This window comes from Cryptomeria japonica, chromosome 4 (assembly GCF_030272615.1).
Source record: "Cryptomeria japonica chromosome 4, Sugi_1.0, whole genome shotgun sequence".
NCBI classification, from domain to species: domain Eukaryota; kingdom Viridiplantae; phylum Streptophyta; class Pinopsida; order Cupressales; family Cupressaceae; genus Cryptomeria; species Cryptomeria japonica.
In genome coordinates, this window is record NC_081408.1 from 682,236,182 (window position 1) to 682,255,933 (window position 19,752).

Consider the following 19,752-nt stretch of genomic DNA (forward strand, 5'->3'; position numbering starts at 1 on the left):
TTTTCAACAGATATCCAGTTATTTCTCTTCTTATTTTTAAAATAGCACATATCAGGCATGTACCATCAATCTATCGAATTGCTTATCTTGAAGCAGATTGAATAAAAATTAATAAAAGAATTATGATATAATTCTTATGAATAATATCAAACTATGCACATGAATAATGTAAATCTAAATATGTTAGAAGGAATGAATATGCATTTAAAGATTCAAACAACAGGATAGGCGCACAGAAGAAAAACAAAACAGAGGAAACAGAGATAATTAGAAGGCGGTCTCAAACCATATATCTTCATCATGCAGATATATTTTTTTGGAATTCCTGACCCTGCTTGTACACACAATTCCACAACAGCAGGTGCATGGCCATAATAACCTCTCCCCTTATGCAATAGTGGAGGTGCATCCTGCTGACGTAAATGCCATACATTCCTAGGAGGAATCAAGTCATCCAGATTAGCATGCTTCCATTTATGTTCTTTCAAAACTTTTTTATATAAACTACAACGCTGAACTTTGTGTCCAATAGGACCAACATGAACCTCAGGACAAAATTGACAAACTTTGACAGGATAGACATGCATGAGCCTTTGGGCCCCTAACCTCATTGTTTCCCAGGCATAAAGTGTTCTTCGTGCCAAATCACTTAGCTCTTCTAACAAAGGGGAGGAAAATTGTGATCTCTCCTCATTCACTAAAACCTGTCTTACTTTATCACGTGTATTATCTGAGAAATTATATGTTAGTGCATTTTCAGAAAAAGAATTATCTGTTTTCTTTGCCAGATATTCAGGGATCTCTGCTCCTGCTTGGATACAGAGCTCTATAATAGCAGGAATTCTATCATACTCTAACATCTCATCATGCTCTATTACAGTTTGAAACCTATTACGTAAGTGAAACGATTCCACAGGAATAAGAATATCATTGATGCTGCCTTCCATCCACTCATGCTCCACATTTTTGGCTCCCCTCTCATAGCTTCGACACGTTCGAATACGATGCCCTATGTGACCAACGTGTATTTCTGGACACCACCTGCACATATAAGGAATCAAATTATAAATCAGTGATTCATATACATGACATCTATTGAAACAAATATCTTAATCTAGTTAAGGGACAAAATTGATTATAATGAAACATATAATTACATTATTTTTTTATATTTGCCCTTGGGAAATGTATACAAATATAGGTTGGTCAAGCAACTAGATTACAAAACTACTAAAGCATAACTCCCAGGAAGCACATAATTACATTATTAGAAATGGCGGATATTTTAGATATATGTTTAGCTGTCAAATGTTAATAATCAATTCAATATTTATCAACGTCACTCCTACATCATTTAAACAGACTCCATGCTATAGGCAAGGCATAAACAAACCACCAGTAATAGACATCAAGAACAAAGAACAATTAACAAACATTAGTAACCTCCCTTGTGGTGGTTTGTGGATGGGATGTGGTGGACAACATTGGGTTCTACTAACGCTGTGCTCTTGTGTGCAGATTCTCTAGGCTCTAGCCTTCTCTACCGGGCCTTCATTGCTGGGTAAGTGACTCTTGGCGGCCTTTGGTGGCTCACAATATTGAGTTTTTCCCCTATGCCAAGGGCTTTTTTATTGCTTCCTTCACATCTTTGGCTGATCGAGATTTGGTTTTGGGCATGGTGTGGGCTTGGGGAGTCCACTCCCTCTCTGTTAAGCCTTGGTCTACCTCTTTTAACCCTCTCACAGAACCGCTTAATGTGCGTCTAGTTTGGGTCTGCCTCATCAATCTCCCTCTTCACTTTTGGGAGCACTCTTGTTATGAGGCTATCGACAACTCTATTGGCCGTTTTTTGAAGGTAGATGAAGCTACGTCCTCAATGGACCACACTACCTTTGCCCGCATCCTTGTGGATATTGACATCTCCTCACCCCTCCCTGGAGATGTAGTTCTTATGGTGGGGGATAGGCCTTGGACACAACTACTGGATTTTGAAGGCCTCCCCTTTCGCTGCAGGAGATGCTTCTCTACGGGTCATCTTGCTTCGGACTGCTCCATTTCCCGCCACAAAGGTGTTTCTACTTGGTGGAGGAATGCTACTACTGATCACTTAACAGTCGATGCTCCGGACTCTGCTCCTGCTGACTCCTCCCGATATCCCCTCTCAGGATGAGGTCGTGCCCCTCACAACTACTGTTGCCCCTGTGGCTCCTTCTATGGCCTCATTTCCTAAGGTCCCCACTACAGCTTCTCTTGTTCTGCAGACATCTTCTGCTACCGAACCTGCTTCCAGTGCTGTTTCGTCACAGCCTGCTGTTGCTCTTCAGCAACCTCCTGTTGCAGCACCTTGTTGACTCTTCTGATTGTAAGCCTGTGGGGTCCCTTCCGATGGATCTCTCTTTTGATGGTCCCAATGACAGCATCGCCTGGACTGTGGTTGCTTGCAGGCAGAAGGGGAAGTCTTCTCCGCTGCCCCAAACCCCCCCTTCATTGGGGGTCTTCGTTGTTTTCCGGTTGGATAGGTTTTCCTTTCCCTGTCTGACAGGGTTTGGTTCTTGCTGCCTCTGGGTTGTTGTTTTGTTGCCAGCATCATTTCTTGGTGTTGATGTTTTCAGTTGATAGTTTTTGACTATGTTAAGGGTCGGCGACCTAGTTAACGCTGCCTTACTAATAGAAAGCAGAGGCCTCCAATTAACAAATATTAACAATTAACAATTATTATTTCCACTGTGGTACAGAAAATTTTGCTCTGAAGGGCTCCAAAATGTAAAATAAAGAAATGTAGAAATTAAAGAAATTTTGAGCTTCAATTTTTTTCAGAATACCACCTGGATGACCCAAATTGCTGCTAGGATCAACTCCTCGCATACATATCAATGGTTTTTTTGCTCACATCACAAAGATATTATTGCAAATGCATATCTTATTGCCTTCTGTACATAGAAAAACTGATTCAGCTCTTAGGAATCTTAAACTTTGATTTTGTTGTTCTTGTTCAGCAACATTCCATGCACATATATCATAGGAACAAATGAAAGATGAACAGATATTGCTGCTCATAATCATGATAAATCAGATTCTAAATACGAAGAGCATTTAGATTATCTTGTCATTCTTGTACTTGGCCTAGATCATTGAAAACATTGTTTTACGATTGCATTATAAAGTTAATCTGATGTTTTGTTATATTTGAGACTCTTAATGTTCTATATTTTACTATTTAAGGTCAAGAAAGCTTTTAACTCATCAAACATCATTTCAGTAACATCTTCTATTTTAGAAATGAATTGTTTATTCAATAACATCTTCTATTTTAAAGGCTTCTTAGATGTCTGCAGGTTTAGTGGTTTGATTGCATATATTTTTGCTTTAAAAAATGTCTAAAAAGAGCAAGTATATTTTTCATTCGTTTGTCATTATGACAAGTAGTTCATAGGTGGTGTGTTGTTTGAACAAACCAAGAAATTAATCTAATCACACATTTGTTTGATTTTCTATTTCTTTGTTGCTCTTAGAAAGTAGACATTGAAAGATCAGTTGTATGCTGTTTTTTTTGCTTTAATTTGTAAAAGAGGCTTTTCAGGTGTATGCAGTTTTAGTGGTTTGATTGCATGAATTTTTGCATTAAAAAATATCTAAGAAGAGCAAGTATATTTCTCATTCGTTTGTCATTTAAACAAGTAGTTCATAGGTGGTCTGTCATTATGACAAGTAGTTCATGGGTGGTCTCAGGTCTGTTGTTTGAACAAAACATGAAATTAATCTAATCACACGTTTGATTTTCTCTTTCTTGGTTGCTTTTCGAAATTAGACATTGAAAGATCAGTTGTATAACTTGTATGCTGTTTACTTTGCTTTAATGGGTAAAATACACTTTTCAGGTGTCTGCAGGTTTAGTCATTAGCGGTTTGATTGCATGGATTTTTGCATTAAAAAATGTCAAAAAATAGCAAGTATATTTCTCATTCACTTGTCATTTCAACTAGTAGTTGATAGGTGGTCTGTCGTTTGAACAAACCACTTAGTCTACTCACACATTTGTTTGATTTTCTCTTTTCTTGGTTGCTTTTAGAAAGTAGACATTCAAAGATCAGTTGTATGATGTTTGCTTGCTTAAGTTTGTTGTGCTTTCTGGTTGTTTGGTGTAACTTTTTATTTCTTGCAAAAAAGAATAACGAGAGCCATTGAGCTACTCTTAAATCTTTTTAATCCATCCTTTAGTAGGTTCCATCACTTTTAACCTCCCTAAACCTGGTCTTTGATAGGACTGTCTAGAATGATCTTCCTGGCAACTTATCTTGCCCTATCCCCCACAATTTTTCTTCTTCCTTGAATTTACCACCTGCTCTTCCAAAGGTTGTATGCAAAATCAACTTGTTAATTAGGGTCCATGTTCATCCAACAAAAATTTGAGCACTTTAAGAATGGCCAAAGCTTAGGGCTCTGACAAACCCACCCAGCATTTTGGGCCTAGCCAGCTTATGTCATATGTTCTTGCCGTGATAATTGGACTCAGACTTAACAAGTACTTGACAAGCCAATTCTTATCTAAGACTTAATGAAAAAAGAGAGAAAAATTTACAAACAAATGTTTTAATATCCCAATCCATATCATGTTAAATAAAATGTTACAGGAGAGGACCCAATTGCTGTGTAGGCACTTGGCACCCCTCAATATCTTAAACAATAAGTCAAGATTTCCACAAAAATTCCATTGCGCCTCCATTGGCAAGTTAAGTGCTTAAAGATATTGTTTGGGGTTGGGGTAATCAATAATGTAGCCACATCAGCTACATCTTCCCTGAGTTGTCCAGAAATACCAAAAAAATCGTTAGCCTAAAACATGTGCATCAAGTCATGTATTACTCTGCACCCTATGTGTCACTGCATGATTGGTTGTTTATTTGATGTGACCTGTGAAAAGGGCTACTTTTTGTGAATTTACTATAGATAAATTCCTAATAACAACTACTAGTCCTTGACTTAACAACTAATGGGTAAATGTTTAAGAACAGAGGACCCTTGCTGCACAAGAACAAGGTTATTTGACCTCACACAACAATAGGGTTCTCCCCCTAGTTCCTTCACACAATAGTAAGAAAAAAAAAGGTTTTGAGTGAAAAAAAATGGGTGATGAAATGAGTGAAGAAAAGGTCACTTAAGTCTAATAATTATCTAATTTTCTTTTTTATATTTAAAATCCATTTTAGTCCATCAGTTATCAAATCTAATGCACAAGATTCATGAGTTTGGTTCGAAATGAAAATTCTGTTGGCAACTCGGCTAGTCAAGACTGCAGACTCACAGCTGCTGCCTTGCCTCATGACTAGGAAAGTGTCAACTCTATGGTCCATACTTAGTTTTCCTTACATTATACTGCATTTGAACCAGGCAACGGAAGGTGGCTTAAAGGCAACCTTTGAACACATTCCAAGAGCTAATGGGCTCAAATCTGTGCAAGGCCACTACTTGCTCTACCAGATTTGCAGCAAACCTCTGAGATAGAGAATAATGTTTCAGATGATGCACTACAAGCAAATGTCAACCAACATACTCACACATATCATACTAAAACATTCACTAAATGTAGTCCAAAGATAACCTAAATAAGCCAAGTAGCAATATAGCAGTTCAGTTATTAAGCATTAGATTCTCGTAAATGATAACACCATCCACAAATATCATAAACCTCAACAAAATCTTCACAGACAACAAATTGCAGATTGAATGCAATCATATATTATAATCATACCCACTGCATTTCCACTTAAGTGTCATCCACAAACAATGAAATGCCAGACCAGCTTTCAATCATCTTTAAGCCATCTCTCAATGACAGCACCAGTCATTTGACGGGCACACAATATACTATGCAAATTTCAACTTGATTAAACATTGTCATCGGTAACCTTTTCAAGTATGCATCCAAATTATCATAGTAGCATTTACTAATCTTTCCTTAATGATAAAGTAATTTATCAAACCATAAACAGTAACACACATCAACACATGAGAACATCATATTTAGGTGAAAACCTGGAAGGGGAAAAACTACTGTGAGAATTGTGGTGTCCCCAATTTTTAAGGGGACAACTAATTAAATTGATTTTTATAAGTTGTCAAAAAAAAAAATATATTCAAATGATGACTTAATATTAATTAATTTAATTACATAATAATAAATTAAGTCTCTTATTAAATAAAGTCTCCACTCCACTTAAACTTCTAGATGTTCCCTACAGGTCTTTAGAAGGCAGTTCCTAGGGTTGTAGGAGGCATGTTTTTGGATTTCATAAACAATTTACGATTTCTGGAGACGGATACCTTCAGGAGTTTGACAGGAGGGCTGGACGAAAACCGAGTTCTTCCAAAGGGATGGATTTGTGACAGTCTCTAGATTTGTGCCAAATTTGTGAAGTCTTTGTAAGAGACAAATCTGCAGTAATATGGAGTTTTGCTGAGGTTTGGTGTTAATTCTGAAATAAAATAATGGACATATTATTATGAGCATGAACAGCTTAATTCATATTTCTCAGAAATATTATTGCTCTCACATTGACGGCTCCTTCAATATTAGTGATTAATATTATTATATCATGGCTTTAAATTAGTGTTGTGGAAAAGGATTTAAAAGCCAATACAATAAGGCTATTATTCGCCGTTATTGTGAAGGAGTATTTTAGGAATCAAATTTATGGATAGATATATAGTGGAATGACATTGTAGCAAAATAAAGTCTAAACATTCAGAAGATTGTATTTTGGCGATTGCAGGTTTTATTCGGCATTGGGTATTATTGTGGCAGCACGTGTTCTTGACAAGAACCTTTGAATAGTGATACAGCCCCTCATCTCTGGCGTGGGAGTCTTTTTGCTCCGCACTGCTGCTCCCACAAATCAGGTTGTGTGAAGAATTAATCAGCCAGCAGTTGTATTGTTTCTAGACAACATTACTGGGAGAACCCATGAGTACATAATCCTTGGTGATTCAGTTTGTGGAGGCACATCCTTCACAGTGGTATGATTGTGATGATTGTCTATGGCATCGATGTTCTGAACCAATGGTGCAGATGCTTTCAAACACAGACTATAACCTCTAATTGACTGCTCTAGTATTGCTAACGACCTTGGTCCTGTTTAAGCTGAAACTCTTTGAGCCGTAAGGATACATTCTAAGCAAATCTGTCCAGGTGCATATTTCTGTAATCACCTGAGAAGTTATCTTTTTTTATTGAGACCATAATTATAAATGTTAGTGTATTTCAACGCAAAACATTAATATAATTTCATATCGAATGTATCTGTCTATATATATATATATATATATTTCCTCTGCTGGCTTATTACTGTTAATGAAGACTATTCCAGATTCTATCCAGTTGCTAGTATATTTCCGTTTACCCTATACTTCATGTTGCATTACAATGTCCATTTTTAAACACAGTAGCAGATTGATATTTGCAGCAACTCTGAACTGTATGTGATTAGGTGTGAAATTTGAGAAAGCATTGTATTTTCCTATTATCCCTACTTGAGAATCTTTCAAGATTTGTTGCTTGGATGTACTATCCAAATCCAGCCTCACAAAGCGGGAATATAATAAGGAATTTACAATATGAAGTAGGCACCAACCTATCGGAGACATCAATCCCCAATTATATTTGCAGGCACCACCTACAGGAGACACCAATTCCCTACTCCAAGATCTGAGCACCAACTCAGCATGTGAGACACCAATCCCACCAAGAATGCAAAAGATATGACTTGCAGACCTTCAAAACTGAATACACAGCTTGCTTTTGATCTGATCAACCTCAGCACTTACTCACACAGTGCACATGATCTTCTGATGAAACTGCACAATGATTGGGATGCAACTTACATAGCATTACCCACATACTGCACATCAATCATTCAATTTTGGATATTACTAACGGGCACTAGAAATGAACCTAGATCTACTATATAGTGTGAGTTACAATGATTATTACATTCACACATCAGCCTAAGAAAAGATTATTGCATCTGCAAGTCAACCACAAGCATAAACCTACACCAAACATGTAATAGGCCATGTCCAAAAGCCCACGCGTTACTCCAGAAGAAAGAACATGCTATGTATTACCCAATGTAGACTAATCTTGTCCCAATAGTCATCCACACGCTATCTCTGGAGAGCACAATTAACAAACCTTTGGCGCATCAACCCAATCAGCCAACTAGCACAGTGACCACTCTGTCACTTCTAACTTTTTGTCCGCTGAAGCTCAACTCCTGAAACTCTGAAATCTGACATAACAAGTGTAAAAATACTCTCCTTTCAAACCGCAAGTCATCACTCTCAAGAGCATTAAATAGATCCAATACATGAAACCATAATAGATAAACCACAAAACATAGGCCAATAACATGACCCAAAAATAGAGCGAGAATTCCAACACCACCCTCCATGATGAGTCAACATGCTAAAGATAGTAGATTCTTTTCATTGTCACAATCTTCGATAAATAAACCATAACCCACTCACAAAAAGATGCTGTCCAGGATCAGGCACCCAGTGTGTGGCTGCAAGGATGCTTTCACATTGTCACAACCCTCCATAACTAGGCCATAAACCACTCACCAAATGATGCAATCTAGGATCAAGCACCCAGTAAAAGGCAGCTAATCCTAGCAGACACATATACACACTCATGGTCACTGGTCTAATGAGACATGGCAAACACATGTTATGTCAGTAATGACAATAAATGATTTCCTTATTATTCATAATTGAGACCAACTACTTGCCTCACAGGCATACATTCCAGCAATAGGGACTTACAATCTTCTTAACCACACACCTCTCACCCTTACACACACAACAGCAAGATTTACATCAGCCTTTCAAAGTAGATACCTCTGCATCCTTCTTCTACAACCTACCCCTTGTATTCTCTCATCTTCAGTTTTCAGTTGAGGAAAATATTTCATCAGTGCTCTGCTACACTGCTCACTACTTCCTTCACACATAGGCATTGTTTTTTCAAAGATAACACCTGCCTATAACAAACTGACTGCTGCCTAGGACCCAAAAAACTGTTGCCATCGTTAAGGCCCAACCTGTGATCAAGGGACAGGTGAAATGTAGGAGACATCGATAACTGAAATGAATAAAATATTAACCACCTGTCAGGTTGCAACTCAATAACTGCCATAACTTCTTTTAAAATCATTCAATCATAAGGTAAAATGCTGATCAACACTTAACACCACAACAAAAAGGAAAAAGTCTATCATTTGTTGACTGTTGTGTGGTCACCTCGCTGAATTCACAAGTTCAAGAATAACAAATGAATGTCACAAATTATGAGTATGATAAAGGCCATGATTCAGACTTCACAAGGAATCACATGCCAAAAAAAGAGTTAAGGTCATGGGCCCTGCTAAACATGATGCAAAGTCAGTTTGGTATTTATCTCTACATCCAGCTCCCTCCACATCTAGTTCACTCATGCCCAGCAGAGATTTTGAAACGCACAAAGAAGATATTGGTGGATCCCAGCAGGAAGGAGTGCCCAGCATAAGTTCGAACATAAAAGATGAGATAGCATGCACACACATTTAGAAAGAACTATGTAATCGCTGCCAGTAAGGAGTATCAACACTTGCTACCTAGTGTGATTACTGTGGGTCCCAGCAAAGGGTGACATCTGACCAAAAGAGGAAAGGTGGTCAATTAAGTAACTGCTGGCCTAGCAAGGAACTTGACAGAACAACTAGATCCCAGACAATTGTCATACAACCACATCAAAATGGGTACACAGTGAAAAAGTTGTGCAAACTCAACAAATAAACCATCTTTAGAGATAATATGCCTCATGGATATGAGGGTTCCAATCCAAAGTGCGAACAAAACACATAGGTCTCACCAAAGAACTATCAAAACCAAGAAAGTCAAAAATCAAAGATAAATGACTAACAACGAAGTGGACTAAAGAAATGATAGATAATGCCCACTGTCAAAAGAGTGGTATAAACAATTAAATTGTGCAAGCAAATAATAATCATACATTCTGCCAGACACTGTCAAAATTGAGGGATGACCAAAAGCCATAACCTCGAAGGACATGCCAACAAGTAATAACCTAAAAACACATGCACCAAAATTAGAGGGAAAACCAAACTTAGACTGTCATTATTTTAGGGTGTGATGCAAGATCCCTTGTGAACCCAATTGCTCCAGATTCACCCAATTGGATGCCAAAGGCAATACCAACATTGTTCATATCCCAGATCTCTGCAAGCATGTAGGACACTACTAAACTGAAAACTTAGTTCCCACAAAAATAAGATCACTCACTAATCTATTATCTGCCATACTAAAATGCTACAACCCAAAGTTCACATACTAACTTTGGCTAAACCAAAGCTTTCTATTCACTCTCTTCTAATCTTCATTCTTAACATATATCTTGCCAATGCCAAAGTCCCTCATATCAAACTATGTTAAAAGCTGAGACTTCAAATCCCTAATCACATCCTTACTATTACCAAAAAAAGAATCCATGTACGAAGTGATAATAATAAAATGATCATCATCTTAATTGCAATAAACACAATAATCTAATTTGGATCTCAAAATTTCCAATCCCAACAGAAAAGAATCAGATGTATCTACAACAATCTAGGAGACAATTTGAGACTATTCAAAGACTTTCTCAATCTTCAAATCAATGACTACTTACCTTTTTCAATGTAGAACTATGTCATATAAATTTCCTCCATGTCACCATGTAAGAATTTGTTTTCACATCCACATGTTCTATCTCTAAATCAGAAGTTGTTACAATAGATAATAGAAGCCTGATAGATGTCAACTTAGCAACTAGAGAAGAGACCACACCAAAGTCTATCCCATTGACCACCAAAAAGAATCGAATGTATGGTAAAACTATCTAGGGGACTATTTGCGACTATAAAAGAGACTTTCAATCTTCAAATCAATGACTACTTACCTTTTTCGATGTAGAGCTTTAGCTATGTCATATAAATAACCTCCATGTCACCATGTAAGACTGTTGTTTTTGCATTCACGTGTTCTATCTCTAAATCAAAAGTTGTTACAATAGATAATAGAATCCCATCAACCTAGAGATATCATTTTACAACCAACTTTGTCTTGTACTTTTCAACGCAATCATTTAAACCAATCCTTTTCTTGTACACCATTTGCAACCAATAGGTTTTTTTCCATTGAGCAACCATACAAAGTCCCATGAATCATTCCTTTTCAATACAATCATCTCCTATATGCATCTATAATCAGGCAAGCTATACTCGTCTAGTTGCCTTCTTTGTTGAGTGGACCACCACCTTAATATTTGAGGTGGAGATTCTACTTCCTCTTACAAACTCTAAGATCTCCTTCTCATCTAGTCCTCTATGAACTTCTAGTTCGTCTTTCTCAATCTTTCGCTGTGACCAAGCAACTAACTTCTCATCCTCCTCTAGCTACACCACATTAGGAGAAGATTTGATTTCTCTAAATATCACACTACAATTTTACAAGACTCTCAACCATAAGATCCCAAAGCTTGCACCCTTTCACAAAACCACCTGAAATTGAGCATAAGAATATATTGCAAAATGCGGAGAACGCAATAAAGTGTTTGCCCAGCTCGACTAACACTTTATTGGATGGCCATAGTTCATAAAGATACATTTCATTGCCTTGTTACCCAACTTCAACTGATTCTCTCTTAGCACATGAGCATATACCTCACAACCAAGTACACAAATGAAATGTATCTTCATCAACTACAGCCATCCAATAAGGCACTAGTCAAGCTGGGCGAACACTTTATCCAGTTCGTCACATTTTGCAGTATATTCTTTTGCTCAATCTTTGGGTGTTGTTGTGACAGGGTGCAAGCTTTGAGATCTTGTGGTTGAGAGAGTTTTGTACAACTGCAATGTGATATTCAAAGAAATCAAATCTTCTCCTAAAGTCATGTAGTCAGAGAAGGATGAGAAGTTAGTTGTTTGGTTACAGCCAAAGATTGAGGGCTTTTTCCCCAACCAAACCTCCATAGGATTTTTATCCACAAGCACTTATATAGTTGACCTATTGATCAATAATGTGTTTTTTCTCAGAACTTCTATCCAAGCACCCCACTAGGTATACTCCTAGCCCTCTCCATCAACATCTTGCTAATGTACTCTACAACTCCATTCTACTAAGGGGTGTATGGGGTTGTCTTATGTTCTTCGATGTCTTTCTTCATACAAAACTTGTTAAAAACTGCCAAACAAAACTCACCACCATTAATCCTCAACAGCTTAAACTTTTTACCAATCTAGTTTTCCAAGATAGAGTTAAAACTCCCTAAACCAATTAAAGAAATTGGATTTACTTATAACAAAAAAATACAATATGTAATGTCCCCTATTTAGACACTGTCAATTCCCAAGAGCAACATCTATGTTACTACCTTCTATTATTAATTGACCATAACTAACTAATTCTTTGTAATATAATTTATTAAAAAACATGCCTAAACTTAAACCAATCTGACCCTATTCCCAGAAGAGGGCTTGGCTGCCTAGGGCGCTTGACACCACCTCATTAATGTAACCCAGATTACCGGGACTCAGTACATTCACCCTTGGGGCCTGCAGCCCAGATTTCAAGAGGAGTCCTTTCACCCTTGGGGCTTCCTATTGAAGTGATTTTATTCTGCCCCTTCCTAGCAGCACCCATCTCCCTTGGGGAACAAGAAATACAGAACTGATTATGGTTTAGGGCAGCTTAAGACATTCTGTTTATCAATTGTTTATTTATCTTGATATCTATTTATTTATGAGCCTCTGATTTGTATAATTGATTAACTCTTAGTTGATGTATTAAATTAATTGGTAGTCATGTTCTGTGACGAATTCATTTATTTATTTTTTTGATGTATTTGATGTTTTTAGTTTTGTAGTGACTGCAGCTACACCATCACTACTGGAGAAAATTCAGAAGTAGTTAAAAGGGAGGGGGTAGGGTGCGGACACCTCCCCATGTGACACAAATTCAAAGCCCTAACTGAACTTTACATTGTGATTGTTTAAAATTTTACAACGAATAACAGTTAAAACATGAAGCTTGGCTGCCTGAGTTGAAGCTTAGCGATGAGGAAAGTTCAAAGAATATATAACAATGACCTCAAAAAATTAATAACTGATTAAAAACAAGTAAGAAACCTACAACTAAAAGATTCAAAGAAGCTTAGAAGAAATCAACTGGTTCAGTGCAACCATTGCATCAAGGCATGTCATTTTGCCTTCTTTTTTAGTTCTTTTAGCTTGTTAAAGAGGGTTTGTAATTAATTTTAATTTTAAAATATAAATGTTTTGGTTTCAGTTTGTTATCACAAAGAAACACCACAAAATAAGCACTAGCAGCAATAATGACAATGTAAATGAAGGAAATGAAGAAAATGAAGTAAAAAGAAAAGACCTCCTCATTCTGATAATCCAAACATAAGTTCTATTAGAACTCCACAAGACCATTATGTTATTATGAGGATCCAGTAACTACTGAGAGGGGGGGTGAATCAGTAGTTAAACAAATCTGCAACTCTTTAAAAACACTTGAAAAGCCAGTACCGGTAACTACTCAAACATACCGGTTAGCAGATTTACCAAACCATTCACTTAAGTGTTCATCAACATGCAAATAAAGTAATGATATCAAATCCACACATCAACAATGCATCACCACATGAACACAAAGATTTTTCCCATGGAAACCCAAATGGGAAAAAACCACAGTGGGAATTAGCACCCACAAAATATTTGCACTCTTTCGGAATGCACCCGGTTAAAGACCTAGCCCGGTTAGGAGCTTTACAACATGCCCGATTAAGCGCAGACCCTGTTAGGAGTCACCCGGTTAAGGGATTTCACCTTAGCCCTATTAGGAGCTCTACCATGTTAGGAGTAACCTTGTTAGAGGATTTTTAACTCAAGCTAATGAGCCACCCGGTCAAGGGGTTTACAAATAAGACATGTTAGGATCTACCCGGTTAAGGGATTTCAAATTGCAGTAACTGTTAGGGAACAACAGGGCAAATGATCTGATCACAGCACTTCCTTGCTTGCTAGTACAGATCCTTTACAGCTCAACTCTGCTACACACATGCAAACTCTTCAATCTAGTTCGGCACACTCTTCTTCTCAAATCACCGACACAAAAGCTCTTCTCAAACTCAACCTAAATACACTTTTCAACTAGGTCGGTTACAAAACCCTAACAACATTCAAAATACATTGAATTTACATTTTAGATCATCACAGATCATTACAACAAATTTCAAGACAATTTCTACCGTTGAATGATCACCGCACATCGATTTGATAAGCCATCAAACCCTTGTCACATTCTACCAAAGAAACGAGACTCGGACTCGGCGCAAACTCGGCAAGGCTGACCCAACTTGGCAAAAAAACCAATTTCTAGTGATTTTTGCCTAGAGCGAGCCCTGGAGAGTCACGAGTCCCTAAGACTCGGCTAGGGTCACTCGAGTTGGGACTCGGTGAGTCCTAGAACTATGCATTCTACTAAGCACTTCGTTGTTTCCCAAGAAATCTGATCCTTGTATGCGCTCAAACACCATCTTATCATTACACACGGTTTTTGACACGTCATCACTAAGTTATGAACATTATAAGATCCACCACCAAACCATAAATCATTACCGGTCAAAGAACTGTTACCGATATACATTCTTCTTCACAGAGTTTATGACAGTAAATCATAACTCACTCAATATACTGAATTTGTTGATGCGGTTGCAATCACAAACTCATGCCAATGTCTTAAACATATATTCCACACCGCAACATCTAACTCTTCACCAATCATCCATACCGGTGTCTTGATCATCACAGTGTTCCTGCTTAACAATTATACTGCAACTTAGCAGTTTTGCTGTCCAACACATTCCTCTACCGGTCAGGCTTTACCGGTAGGCCTAGATGACTTAGATGACTCAACAAACATGGTTGTCATCAATGACAACACAAATAAAGTCATCAAACAACTTACAACTATATCATCATCATCTAGCCAACAATCTCCATCAAATAACTTTACCGGTTGTGCCAACAATAACTTTACCAGTTATCTTCTCATCTCATCATCATCTCCATATGCCAATAATCTCCCCCTTTGGCATTGATGGCAACACCAAAATAGCAATACCAAAAGCTCATCAAAAGCTCATCATGCAAAACTGAACGCTCATCATACATAACTGTAAGAGTTCCAGTTATAGCTGTTGTACTGGATCTTCTCTACTCTTCTTCTTTGCTTTACTTCTCCCTCTATCATTGTTCTTCTCCCTTTACTGTTCTTCTCCCCCTTTGACAACAATGTCAAAGGTGCAAAGTGTCAAATTCATCTTCTGCTGCTATGTTTTCTTCATCTCAACTGCTCCCCCTGAGGAGTAGCCCACTTCTCATCAATCCACGGTGAAAGATCTTCAATTAGTCCACTGGATTGATGCCTCAACAGTATCTTAGTTGACCTTCGGTAGGGGTATAACCCCTAACTTGCCTTTGAGATATTCAAAGGTAACCTTAGGCAATGGCTTAGTGAATATGTCTGCTAACTACTCCTTACTTGACACATGTTCCATCCTGACTGTCTTTTCTTGCACTCTCTCTGTCAGAAAATGATACTTCAATTCAATATGCTTTGTTCTAGCATGCAATACCCGATTCTTTGAAATACTTATTGCACTTGTATTATCACAATATATGATCATCGATTCTATCAGAGTCTCCTTGAATCCTTCCAATACATGTCTCTTCCATATTGCTTGACTACAGTTCATGGATGCAGCCACATACTCTGCTTCTGCTGTAGACTAAGAAATACAACTTTGTTCCTTACTGGTCCAGGATACCAGTCTTCCTCCTAGAAAGAATGCGCCACCGATTGTGCTCTTCTGGTCATCTACATTACCTGCCCAATCAGCATCTGTGAATACCTTCAAAGAGAAGTTGCCTTTGTATGGATACCATAATCCATAATCAATAGTTCCTTTAAGATATCTGAAAATTCTCTTCACTGCAACCATATGAGTATCTTTAGAATTATTCTGAAATCTTGCCACTATACCAACTACATGAGCAATATCCAGTTTGCTATGAACAACATAGTGTAGTTTCCCAATCATTGATATATACTTAGTTTTATTCATTGGGTCTGAATCATCTTCCTTTGATAATCTGCAACCTGTAATCATAGGGGTTCCAACTGGTTTACAATCTTCCATTCCAAAAGTTGTCAATACTTCCTTCACATAGTTGGACTGACTGATAAAGGTACCACCTTTCATCTGTTGTACCTGCAAACCAATGAAAAATTTAATCTCACCAATCAGAGACATCTCAAACTCCTTTTTCATTTCTTCTGCAAAAGATAAACTCATGTCATCATCTCCTCCAAATATGATATCATCAACAAATACTTTTGCAATTAATAACTTGTCTCCTTCTGTCTTCAAGTAGATATTGTTGTCCTCACTGGTTCTCTGAAATCCAATCTTTATCAGATGTGAATGGAGTCTTTCATACCATGCCCTCAGAGCTTGCTTTAATCCATATAAAGCTTTATGCAGTTTGCATACCATATCCTTGTCTTCAGTCAATGCAAACCCATCCGGTTGTTCAATATAAACTTTTTCTTCTAGAATTCCATTCAAAAATGCAGACTTAACATCCATTTGGTAAAACTTGAATCCTTTGAATGCAGCAAATGCAAGTAACATTCTAACTCCTTCAAATCTAGCAACCGGTGCAAAGGTTTCTCCATAATCCTCACCTTCTTCTTGTGCATATCCTTTGCAAACTAGTCTAGCCTTGTTCCTAACCACTTCACCATCTTCATTTAATTTGTTTCTAAACACCCACTTAGTACCAATCACATCTTTATCAGTCGGTCTAGGGACAAGTGACCAAGTGTTGTTCTTCTCTATTTGATTAAGCTCTTCATTCATAGCCTTTATCCAATCATCATCCTTGAGAGATTCTCTCATTGTCTTCGGTTCAACTGTGGAAATCAAACAAGCACTTTATCTGATCTTTCTTCTTGTTTGTACTCGAGCATTCCTGTCTCCAATTATCTGATCTGCTAAGTGATTCAACTTTACATATCTAGGTATAACTGGTTCCGGTATAGAAGTTTCTTCTTCTTCATCATCTTCATCTTCTTCATCTACCGGTTGAGCAATATGCTCCACACTGTTCTGCTCATCATCATTTTGAACTTCCGGTTCAATAATCACTAGCTTTTGTTCCTCAACTACATCAGACTTGTCGGTATCATCAGATTTATCAGAATACTCATCAACTTTCACATTAACACTTTCCACAATCTTCTTGGTTCTTTTGTTAAAGCACTTGAATACTTTGCTCTTAGTTGAATAACCAAGGAAAGTTCCTTCATCACTCTTAGGATCAAACTTTCCGGTATACTCATCTCTCTTTATGTAACACCTGCTGCCAAAGACTTTGAAATAACTAACATTAGGAGTATGACCATGCCATAATTCATAGGGTGTTTTATCATTACCTTTCTTGACCAATACCTGGTTCATTGTGTATATTGCAGTGCTGACTGCTTCTCTCCAAAACATTTTAGGTACATCTCCTTGTATCATCATAGTTCTAGCTGCTTCAACTATGGTCCGGTTCCTCCTTTCTACAATTCCATTTTGTTGTGGTGTCCTTGGTGCAGATAGTTGTCTCTTGATTCCATTCTCATCACAGTATTTCATAAATTCATCTGATGTGAATTCTCCACCCCGGTCAGATCTCAGGCACTTTAGATTCTTACCGGTTTCTTTCTCCACTAAGGCTTTGAATGCCTTAAACTTGCTGAAGGCATATCAAACTTTTCCTTCAAAAATGTAACCCACATCATTCTTGAATGATCTTCAGTAAATATCATGAAATATTTATCACCATAAAAACTCCTAGTCCTCATAGGACCACATAAATCAGTTTGCACCAAATCTAAAATATTTTCAGAAGAAAATGATTTGCTCTTGAAAGAGGAAGTAGTCATCTTACCCAACTGAAACTCTTTACAAATCACATTGTCTGGTTTGACTAGTTGTGGCATACCTCTAACCATACTTGACTTGCTGACCTTTAACAAAATTCACATGACAAAATCTTTTGTGCCATAACCAATTGTCCTCAACTTTTGCAACCAAACAATTGCTAACATTAGTGTTCAGATAAAATAAGTTATCTTTTGTCTGTTTACCAGTAGCAATCAGTTCTCCTTTGTTTCCTAAAATCCTGCACACTCCACTCTTGAACTCAAGATGATAACCTTTATCATTTAGCTGACCAACACCCAACAAGTTATGCTTCAATCCTTCAACCCAATATACATCATCAGCATTACTTTTTCCATTTAAAGAAATAGAACCTTTACCTTTTACCATACATGGTGAATTGTTGCTAAATCTCACTACTCCACCATCAAATTCTTCAAGTGATATGAACTTGTTCTTGTCACCGGTCATGTGATGTGAGCAACCACTATCAATGACCCACTCATCACTGCTGTCAATATGAGACACTAAAGCTTTCTTGTCAGAGAGATCTTCCTTAACTGCTACAAAAACAATTTCCTCATTATCTTCATCCTTAGATTCCTCATTGGTAACACCTTCATCTACTGCAACATAACATTGTTTCTTACCTTTTCCCTTAAACCTTCTGAACTTTTCCTTTTGATCATTGTTAGGACAATTAGCAGCAATATGTCCTATCTTGTTACATGAGAAACATTTAAGACGAAGCTTGCCTTTGTACTTACCGATGCCTCTAGGAAGTTTCTTTGCCAATAAAGCCTCAATTTCCATCAAGTTATCTTCGCCATTCACTTCTTCATTACCACCGCCATGATGACTTGACCTATAGACATCCTTTCCTTTTCTTACCGGTGCATTAGATACTAATGCTTTGAAAGCAGATTCTACTTTAGGTACACTATTGTCAAAGCTATTCAACTCAAAAGCAGTAAGCTTGCCTATCAAAGAATCAGCTATAACTTTATCTTTGCTGACTGACCTCAATTCTTGGATAGCAGATACTCTAATAGCATAAGTCGGCAATAAGGTTCTTAGCATTTTACTCACCACTGTGTCTTCTATTATGGATCCACTAGCACTTTTGATTCCTCCAACTACTTCTTTTATTCTTTGTCCATACTGGGTGATGTTCTCACCTTCCATCATCTTCATGTCATCAAACTTGCCTCTTAGGCTTTCTTCTTTAGCTTTTTACACATGCTCATCTCCACCATAAATCAACTTCAACTTTTCCCAAACTTCATAAGCGGTTTCTAAACCATGGATATCAATATACTCAGAATCAAAAAGTGTACTTACAATGGCTTCCAATGTTTGAATATTCTCCTGTTGTTCTTTTAGCTGATCTGCAGTCAGAGTACCAATAGGAGGTGAATACTGATTTTCAACATGCAACCAGAACTGTGCCCCCATTCCTTTGATGTAGATCTTCATTTTGTCACTCCATATTTTATAGTTATCCTTTGTGAACTTAGGACCCTCCTTCATCATCTCGAATCTTTACCTCAAGCAGTTAAGTTTTGCACAAAGAGGACCTAGTGCTCTGATACCAATTGTTATTATGAGGATCCGGTAACTTCTGAGAGAGGGGGTGAATCAGTAGTTAAACAAATCTG

At 37.5% G+C, this 19,752-nt stretch overlaps 1 protein-coding gene across 6 annotated transcripts in view; it reads right to left on the reverse strand.

The window, feature by feature from the left end:
* Nucleotides 1-204: 204 nt before the first annotated feature.
* The window catches only part of LOC131028677 (APO protein 4, mitochondrial), a 33,618-nt gene continuing 14,070 nt past the window's right edge, over nt 205-19,752 (reverse strand). For all 6 annotated transcript variants that reach the window (XM_059220061.1, XM_057959016.2, XM_059220065.1 and 3 more), the window contains one exon: nt 205-1,041. In XM_059220061.1, the coding sequence (XP_059076044.1) occupies nt 213-1,041 (829 nt within the window). In that variant the 3' untranslated portion in view covers nt 205-212. The remainder of the gene's footprint in view (nt 1,042-19,752) is intronic.